Raw genomic sequence first — 10,522 nt, forward strand, 5'->3', positions numbered from 1 at the left:
AGTTTGATGCTGATAAATGTAAAGTTTTGAGGCTAGGTAATGAGGATAGAGTTACAAGAAACGAGCTAGTTCCGTAATCTTACGATTCCTATCTTATTCCTATTATTACCCCCTTTATTACACCTTACCTTCCGTTCCTCTTGCTTTTTCTTCCTCTAAGATTTCCTTCTCACCTCTCTCTCTAGCCTATTTATTGCCATTCCCTCCTGCCTCTATCACAATCGACTTGAGAATGGTCCAGGACGGACCGAAGCGTCGTCGTCCCTTCACTTTCTAGTGTGTGGTCTGATCAACATAAACAATTATTGTAAATATAAAAATTATTATAAATAAAAAATTATTATAAATATAAAATTTATTATAAATAAAAAATTATTATAAATATAAAAATTATTAAAATACAAATTATTATAAATATAAAAATTATTAAAATACAAATTATTATAAATATAACAATTATTATAAATATAAACATTATTTTAAACACACGATAAAAATTATTTTTAAACGCACGATCCCTCGTGTGTACGAAGTGTCTGGAATATATTTGTTTACCTCTGCCTCGCCGCCTCACTGTAAAATGCTGTTTTACCTGAATTTACCTGAGGATCGCCATTTCTAGTGGCCTCCAGGAAGACAGGAGCTTGTCAAAGCTCCTCCCAATGACTATTTTCACCCAGAAGGCGGACTTGTTACTCTAGAAACTGCAGTACGGGGTTGATACTGTTACACATTATCTGTTAGGTGTTGGTGTATTGAAACGTGAACTAAACCTCTCGACTCCTACCAGAGCTAGAGTTGTACCTCTAGAACCTGACATACACCTCTAGAATCTTACAAGAGCCAGACATACACCTCTAGAATCTTACAAGAGCCAGACATACACCTCTAGAATCTTACAAGAGCCAGACATACACCTCTAGAATCTTACAAGAGCCAGACATACACCTCTAGAATCTTACAAGAGCCAGACATACACCTCTCGACCCCCCACAAGAGCCAGACAGTCACCTCTCGACCCGCACAAGAGCCAGACATGGCAAGCAGCAACAAGAGGATACTCTACGTCGGTAAGGCCTATACATTTCATTGTTAATATCCAAGAGTTTTTATAGTCTATAACCTACATAGCTATTAGGTTAGCTCATGTTAAATTAGCAAGTTTGCAGCAATTCATGAGAAAATATAGTGTTTTAACACATCCATGTGTATAGTATCGGCCCTCATTATACACAGTATGAGGTTCGTAACTAAGCTGGACCAGTTGATGCAGCATGCTATTGTAATTTCTTTGTGTAAATGTTAGTTATTTTTCAAGACAAGAATCTAATCTAATCTTTCCTAATCTACTCTAATAGTAGATTAGGAAAGGTTATGTATGGATTAGTTGAGTGGAGGCAGCTGACTCAATTATTAGGGTGTGGATGCTTAATAGATCTTTGTTACATGTTGTAGGTGGTCTGGCAGATGAGGTGACAGATGACGTCCTGAGGTCTGCCTTCATTCCATTTGGAGATGTTGTAGATATACAGATTCCTCTTGACTACGAAACAGAGAAACACAGAGGCTTTGCATTTATTGAGTTTGAATTGCCCGAAGATGCCCTTGCTGCAATTGATAATATGGTAAGTTAATAATTATATTATTTAATAACTTTAGTAGCTTAAATGTCTCAATAAGGATTATAAGGATTGGCAATCTCCCTGGTGGAGGTGGAAACAAATGGGCAGTTTCTTTCACGATGCCCCTGTTCACCTAGCAGCAAATAGTTACCTGGGATTTAGACAGCTGCTATGGGCTGCTTCCTGGGAATGTGTAACAAACAGGACCCCGTGGCATGTGGGGGGGGGGGTTCCCTCCAGTCCTGGTAGAGGACTGGACCGCGGGGTCGCTAAGCCCTGAAATCATTTCAAGATAACCTTATTTTGTTCATTGTTGTAATGCTGCTGATATATATTGTGTATGTGAGGGCAGATAATTAAAGACACTAATGTGTATTTCAGAATGAGAGTGAGCTGTTTGGTCGTACAATACGTGTAAATCTAGCCAAACCACAGAAAGCTAAGGAAGGTTCATCACGTGCTGTATGGGCCGATGATGAGTGGCTGAATAAGTATGCAGGTGCAACATTAGATGGTGAAGGTGGAGAGGGAGAAAATGGAGCTCCAGATAGTACTAAAACACCTACTGAAGGTATCAAGCGGCCAGCAGAAGAAACAGTGAGTCGATAAAAATCTACTTATTTTTTTCCGAAGATGGGTTAATCATCAGTCTTTGTTACTTGAAGTTACAATAGTGTATTATTAATTCATGTCAGTTTATTCACCTGTATAAATAAATGGTTAGTAACTTGAAATAGTGGAAGCAAATGAGATATTGAAGAAATATGCTATGTAATTAAGAGATCTGAGCTTAGACAGCTTGATTCTGTTGAAATATAAGAACATAATCTGTTGACACTTAGAATGTTTCTGTTCACCTTGATATTTAATGGGAAATAATTCTTGAAAGCAGCCTCATATTCAAGCAATGAACATCTGATTGTTATTTAAATTGAAATCTTAAAATAAAATAGTTTTAAAACTTAAAACAGTAATTAAGTTCTACAGCAGGAAGAAGAACCAAAGACGAAGAAAAAGACAAACCCGCAGGTGTACTTTGATATTAAAATTGGCAAGAGTCTAATTGGAAGAATAGTCATGCAGTTGAGAGCCGATGTCGTTCCTAAGACTGTTGAGGTGAGTCAAAATGTTTTCATTTATTAAGCTGTAGTGTTTATTCTGTAGAATTATTTGCTTCATCATAATATATAAGTACTATTCAGTACCGTGTATGTATTAATAATAGTACTGTAATTCTGACAGTGCTCAAACATAATAACAATAAAATATTAAAAGTTAAAGACTTTTATTTTTTAATAGTTGAGTGATATATATATATAATATAATATAATATAGTTTTATCTTAGTTAAATGCAGTGATACACAGATGTGTACCTGTATTTGTCTAAATCATTTTCAATTTATGTGTGTGTTTCAATTTATACTCTACCAATATACCAGATCTGAAGAAATTGTGATTTGGCATGAAGATATTGTGCAAACAATCAGATTTCCCATTTAATTTGTTAAATATTTTTAGTAATGAGCACCTTGATGTAGTTTGTTTAAATAGCTGCACCATTCAGGGGTTAAATCTCTTATTACATAAATCTTGCCTCCATTATCCCCCACTACTAAAACATTTTATTCCGTGTCATGTGATATGTTTGTTGAATTTGTATGTGTATGTATGCCCATGTAAATTGTGTGCATGTAATTACCTAAGTGTGGTTACAGGATGAAAGCTACACTCGTGGTGTCCCGTCTTCCCAGTACTCTTTGTCAAATGATGCTTTGAAACTACTGACAGTTTTGGTGTAACCACCTTCACTTTACATGTTCCAAACATCTACCACTGTGCAAAAGAGAACTTTCTTATGTTATTTGGAAGCTTTGTTTCCTTACCTTGATTCTATGACCTCTTGTTCTTGAAGATGCAAGTTTAAAGAATTCATCATTGTCAATTTTGTTGATTATTCTTACCGTTTTGTGTGTAGTGATCATATCACTATTCTTCTTTTATCTTCAAGCTTTGGTATACTTAACACCTTTAGCCTTTCCTCATAGTTCTTGTTTTTCAGTTCCAGAAGCCATTTATTTGCATTCCTTTGCATTTCTAGTTTATTGAGATGTACTTAAGATATGGGCACCATATAAATGCTGCATATTCCATTTTTGGTCTCACGAAGGCCATGAATAATTTTTTAATATTTCGCCATCCGTATATTTAAGAGCGATTCTGAGGTTAGAAAGCATAGTATAGCTTCCTAGCAGTGTTCTTCATGTGATTCTCAGGGTGTGCATTTCCTTGCCATTCAGCACTTGGGCTTGGGGTGTTTAGTATGGTCAGGTTCTCTGGTTCTCATACCTATGGGTGCTTGGCTGGTCATGGGTTTACATTTCTCTCTTCTACTTGGTTTAGGAGGGCTTCTTTCTCCAGATATGCATACTCTGCCACATTATTTCTGTGTTGTTAAGTCTGAATATGCAGCATTGAGTTAGCTGCATCAAGGTTGCTTACATTTAGGGCCTCATAGCACAGTTTGACCTATGGTCACCAAGCTTCCCTAGCCTTATGGACTGCTCAGATTCTGGTCCTGGGACCCAATGGGCAAAGATTGAGCTTGGAGGTCTGATGCAACTTTCTATGGCTTGACTGAGCTAGCATTTAGCTTGGCATGCTACTGAGGATACCACCAGAAAAGGCCAATTTCATTAAAATAGATGCACGATTTTTTTACAGAATTTCCGATGTCTGTGTACTCACGAAAAGGGTTATGGCTACCAAGGATCCACTTTCCACCGCATTATTCCTGGCTTCATGTGCCAGGGAGGAGACTTTACCAACCACAATGGAACAGGAGGACGTGCTATATATGGTGCAAAATTTGAAGATGAAAACTTCAAGTTGAGGCACACAGGTAAGATCTGGTGTAAATATTGCAAGTGTGGCATAGGGTAAAGTTGTCCATGTGTAGACATTAGTCCATCTACTAATCCTTTCTCAAATCCACTATTACCTAGAATTGAGCATAGCGATGTTCCACAAATTATACTTTTGAATAATATTACAGCAAAAAACTAGAGAATAAACTAATGAGACATCTTCTTGAAGTTATCTTGAGATGATTTCGGGGCTTTAGTGTCCCCGCGGCCCGGTCCTCGACCAGGCATCCACCCCCAGGAAGCAGCCTGTGACAGCTGACTAACACCCAGGTACCTATTTTACTGCTAGGTAACAGGGGCATAGGGTGAAAGAAACTCTGCCCAATGTTTCTCGCCGGCGCCCGGGATCGACCCCGGGACCACAGGATCACAAGTCCAGCGTGCTGTCCGCTCGGCCGACCGGCTCCCCGGTCATTGGAATAATTATGAAAAATTAAATTTGCGGAAACTGCCACCCAACAGGAGAAGCTACCTAAACTGTGCAGAATGCAACCTATCTTACAGGTAGAAGTTCCCCAAACTATGCCAGAAGATTTGATGTAGTCAAAATATCAATGGACAAATATCGCATATAAAAGTATATTATGATGTGCTTAATACAGAAGAGAAAGTGTTTAGATAAACCACATACAGTATAACTTTACAGTATGCTGTATATTGTATCTTGATTTTTTTTAATAGAGCAACAGTATTTATATTGCTCTTATTTTGTTAAAATAAAGCTTCCTATTTTTTACCTTCTGGCCATTCTTTTTATTTTTGTTATAAATGGCTTATTTCATAATTCAAGTAGTTACTGTACTGAAATGTATTTTGTAAAGTTCTAATTGTAACCAAATGATTTACATTATAACAAACCTGCCTTAAATCACAAAAGTGGAGACAGCCAAGTAATGTGTCCTCTAACCCCCCCCCCCCCCCACTTCTTGCATATAATACATATATTGATTACTGGCAATTGATTCATTACATAATATAAACACCTGTAAGTTGGTCTCTTACCTTCAGTCTAAACACATGGGGGATATCAAAGGCTTAAATGTTTGAAGATGACTATACACATTTTTAATGGTCAAAACCTGAGGGAAAATGAGGCATTAAAGGTAGATTTTACCATGGAATCTACACCTTTTGCAGAACATTGTTTAATTAGTCTTAATGCGTATTTGAGTGGCTTAAAGAAAAGTTCGGCTTTGCTCAAATAAATTTTAGCTCTTATTTTGCTTATGAAATTGTAGACCTGTTTTCAAAAGGATGGACATAATACAGTACCAACAATCCTACATTTACACATATTTCATACTGGTCAGTGTTCATTGTGGCGCTCGTCAACACTATATTCTGATAGGAGCCAGGACCAGGCATATTTTTTATTTAATTTTCATAAGAAATATGCTCAAAAGTAAGGACTCTGTATGCAAAAGTAGAAAGACTACAAAAATAAATATGAATATCATGCAGTGAATATCTTTATGTAGGTGCAGGTATCGGTGTAGTCATCATCATATGTAGACAATGAGGCACAATAATGTGGCTGAAGGTATGATGACCAAACCACACATCAGGTGGAGAAACGACAACATTTCTCCACCTTCTGTTTTGGTGAGGGGAATCAGGGGCTGATGTTTGTGAGACTCTAAATTGAGCTATTGGAGCCATTGACACAAGGCATAGGTCTTTGATGATGATGGCAGTGCACTGAACGATCAGTACATGCTAATAATTGCACATTTAGTGAAGAAAGCTTAATTTACATTATCTAAATAGATGGAGTAAAGGGTGATATGATTGACTGATATAAATTGATAAAGGGGTATATTAATTATAATGGCATAAAATAGAATGTATAATAATGGATACAAATTGGATAAGCTTGGGTTAAGAAAAGACCAGGATAAGTATGTGTTTGAAAATAAGAGATGTTTGATTTATGAAACAAGGTATTGGACAATATAATTAATAAATGTGGGATCACTCGAGTGTCTTAAGAGTTTTGTTGGGTATAAATAGGAGTGACTTATGTTTTTAATTCAACTGAAATATCAAGAATATATTAGGAAATGTGCATTCTGCTCATTTTGGCATTATAAATCTCCTATTTTTGTTTGTATGTTATTGAATTGTTTATATAAAGATTGGCAAGATAAAGGTGGGTGTTGTAGTCAATATTTGGTCTGACAGTTACTGTTCGTCTTCAGGTCCAGGAATACTTTCTATGGCAAACTCAGGTCCCAACAGTAATGGGTCTCAGTTTTTCCTGACCACGGAGCGGACGGAATGGCTGGACAACAAGCATGTTGTCTTTGGACAGGTTGTCACTGGCTTGGACGTAATAAGAAAAATGGAGGTGAGACTGCATGACATGTTGTTGTAACATTGAATAGCAGTACTGTAAGGCCTTGTATTGCACGCATTATTTAGAAATACACGTATTGAAGTGAAAACACTATAATCAATAAGACTAAGGCTACACCTAGTTAGTTATTGGAAAATGCAAGTTAAACCTTTGGAAGAGACTTCTGTGAGGGGGTTTATCAATTGCATTGCTACCTTCTTGTAGGGATGTCATAACACCACACGCTCTTGAATGTGAAACAAATGGAATAGACTCTCCCCAAAGCTTCCAGGTTGATAAGGGTTGGGAGTCCCCTCTTAAATCTCAGTCATGCCCTTCTTCCTGTGATACAGATGGCTACATGTACAGTACTCTATAAATGATATGATCATTAGAAGTTAGTTATGCAATATGTAATTTTTAACAATTGCCCTGTATATACAGTTTGATTTTCAATTTGTTATAATTCTTTGAAATATTGCATGTCTATTATTTTGTCACATTAACTGAAAAAAATAGAATGGTCCCATCCACCCACCCCCTCCCTCCCCATTGAATTTCTGCTCAATAAAATATTAACATCTTTAATTTCCAGAAATGTGGAACCAAGTCTGGAAAGCCAACAGAAAAGGTCATCATTTCCAACTGCGGTGAACTTGTTTAGGATTAATTCGCAGTAAAGATCGTTTATTCAATTTATGTACAAAAATACATAAAAATTTTGTAGCATTATTATCCTCATATGAAGGGTACTGAATAAAATGATAGTATGAAACTAATTTGCTTTCCTTATCCTCTAGTAATAGCTGAATATCAAAGTCAAAATTGCATAAAAATTTGTAATTATCAAAAAACTCCAAACAAGGATAAAAATTTGTAAACGCTTGTTTTGCTACATGTTTTAGTTTGGTTAGCTCCATACGACATATAACATACGTGGCATGGAGTAACATTTAAAAATATACTTCAGAAGGCAGGATCCAGAGCTTTCAGAAGTAATATACCTGAATAATAATAAAAACTAGCATATGTAACAAAGTACGATTAAATAATAAACACTTTTCACACAGGTTAATCAAACCATCTTTAACTTTTAAAATAGTAATACTCTCTTTACATATGTACAAATATGTAACATGATTATGACCATGAAGCTAATTCAACTATTTACACCAAACCTTTGTGGACAAAACAAATCTGACCAAAGGATGAATCACGCAGAGCAACTCAAACATAACCAGTGCCCAGTTGTACTGCAAGATTGCTCTCTCTCTCTCTCTACTTATCCCAATGTGAAATAATGTCATTTTTTTTTACTAATTTTGATAATATAGAAGGCCACACTCAATTTCTACTCTGATAAGAATTCTTGAAGCCCACGATACATCCCAATGTGGAGGTCACAATTCTGAAACAATTGTAAGGGAAGTCAGCTTGTGTAATTTAGATAAAATTATTGCAACCAAACCTACTGACATTTGAGTTTAATATTTTTAAGACAATCATAATCCCAATATTGATGGCATCAACCACGTCCAGACCAAAAATCCTTCCTGTGATAACATACTCCATATACTGTACATCACACAATACAATGTTTTAACAATGAGAACATTTTTCCACAATTATGTATAAATGTAATGTTCAACCCAAAAAATGTATCAGACACCAAAATTAACTACCTTTACCAGCACGAACCTAGCAATGTTAATTATGACTAGAATTTTCAAGTGAAAATAAATGGATAGGTAAAAAGAACAATATCAGGAACACAAAACCTTCAAATAATTTTAAAACCAAAATATATATACTGTATAGAAATGCAATTTTAATTTTGATTAATTTGACAATTTTCTAGTAACTTTCTCTACAGTATGCTTCAAAATATACAAATGAAAAATTACATTTTTTGCTAAGAAATATTTCAATCCACATACAGCATTAATCTTTTATCTATCCATATAATAATCTTTTAACTAGGTTTAAAATAAAAAAATATACATCAATATCATATCAATAAAGTATTATCTACTTGACACAGGATGCCAAAACACGTACAGAAAACCACACTACTATAAAGTATTGATATTGGTAATCCTTGTCAACCTTATTTGTTAAGTGGCTCGGTAATTCACTCAATAATGTTCCACACGAGAGTATCTGATATGCACAAGTTCCTCAATACAATCATGAATAATACTAGTGCAGATTCATGTATTACTATGCACAAGTTTAATAGACTCATGAATAAACCTATTTTAGATTCACAAGTTTATAAAATATGCCAGATTATTCTAAAATTCTGCCAGCAATCATAAAACAATGACTTATGTCCAGCATTTGTATTTTCCACATTATCCACGCTTAACAATATTGTATTTTTTGTATGTAAACCGCTTTACATAAACTACTTACACCAATATTAAATAAACCAATTAACAAAGGCACTGAATCCATTTTTTTGGTAATTATATGTTAGGCTGAATGATAGATGATAATGCTGTAAAATAAGATGCTTCATTACTTATTTGATTTGAATTAACTCCTTGAATCGTCTACTACAAAGACTGGCTTGCTTAAATCCACATCACTTTGTAAAACCCAAGTTAAACCATTTAATCTGTCTACACAGTTGGATGCCATTTACTAAAACTGCTCATGATCTGAGGCATCACACTATGATTTAGTTGATGTTAAATCAGAGATGTAATTGTTGACCAAACCACACACTAGAAAGTGAAGGGACGACGACGAGAATGGTCCAGGACGGACCGAAACAAGTCCAGAGATGTAATTATGCAGTTGAATATACATCCCAATAATTTGACTTATTTAGGCATCCTACCGACACCTTCAAATCCTACACCTGAGGAGTGAGCCGAGTTCACAAGACCTGCACTAACACATGGGCCATTGTCACATATATACAATTAGTCAATGGTTCCACACACAAATTACCCTTCATTTTGAACAAATATTGAATAAGCATTATTCAAGTTACTTTTTGTTATCTAAAGAGGACATAGATCAATCGTAAGCATACATTTGTAAGAAAAAATTACCTATGATCATAAATAGGAGTACAATTTTTAAATAACTATAAGCATTTGTATACTCAGCAGCGCCTAGCATAAATAATATTGCTTATATACATTTGTTTTTCACCAAGCTTAAGATCATTCATTTCTGAACATTCTGATAAATGGCATCCAACTGCATTCATGTGTATGAAAAGTACCGTAAATATATACATTTCGGTTGAGGAGCAACTGCATGCTCGGAAAATTACCAGCTCACAGCCTGCACATAATATGAAGATATGGTAAGATGGCCATACCAACCTTAAAAGTCAGAAAAAACAAAAATGTCAGAATTTGCAACCATTGACAAAGCCATAGAAAATCAAAGATGACAATCAAGCAGATGTCTAGATTGAAGAGATGTAACAAAATATATGAACTAACGCTCCAGCTACTGTAAATGTATTTAAACAACTTTACCACCAAATCTATACTAGACAAGAGTATCTGTCTGTCCAACCATAAAGGCCAGATACTTAGGGCCAGCCTCACCCAACTTTGCAGGGGTAATGGTCTGAGGATACAGGACACATATAGGCTGGTCAAATAATCCTAAATTT

General features: G+C 35.5%; 2 protein-coding genes across 3 annotated transcripts in view; one reads left to right on the top strand and one right to left on the bottom strand.

Annotated features, from left to right (window-relative positions):
* The first annotated feature begins 521 nt into the window (after positions 1 to 521).
* On the top strand, positions 522 to 7,657 carry LOC138351348 (peptidyl-prolyl cis-trans isomerase E-like). Of its 2 annotated transcripts, none has more exons than XM_069303108.1 (7): positions 522 to 1,070; positions 1,456 to 1,625; positions 2,004 to 2,219; positions 2,610 to 2,738; positions 4,345 to 4,522; positions 6,746 to 6,894; positions 7,478 to 7,657. In XM_069303108.1, exons 1-7 carry the CDS (start codon positions 1,037 to 1,039, stop codon positions 7,544 to 7,546), a joined length of 945 nt encoding a protein of 314 aa, XP_069159209.1. In that variant the 5' UTR covers positions 522 to 1,036; the 3' UTR covers positions 7,547 to 7,657. The 2 variants fall into 2 exon arrangements, with proteins under 2 accessions (XP_069159209.1, XP_069159210.1); XM_069303109.1 differs by having other exon boundaries at positions 535 to 1,070; positions 2,613 to 2,738.
* A 310-nt stretch (positions 7,658 to 7,967) lies between these two features.
* LOC138351347 (protein lin-9 homolog) overlaps positions 7,968 to 10,522 on the bottom strand; it is a 40,272-nt gene continuing 37,717 nt past the window's right edge. The window contains exon 14 of the mRNA XM_069303102.1: positions 7,968 to 8,290. Coding sequence (XP_069159203.1) covers positions 8,283 to 8,290 — 8 coding nt within the window. The 3' untranslated portion in view covers positions 7,968 to 8,282. The remainder of the gene's footprint in view (positions 8,291 to 10,522) is intronic.

Source organism: Procambarus clarkii, chromosome 49 (genome assembly GCF_040958095.1).
Source record: "Procambarus clarkii isolate CNS0578487 chromosome 49, FALCON_Pclarkii_2.0, whole genome shotgun sequence".
Lineage (NCBI taxonomy): Eukaryota > Metazoa > Arthropoda > Malacostraca > Decapoda > Cambaridae > Procambarus > Procambarus clarkii.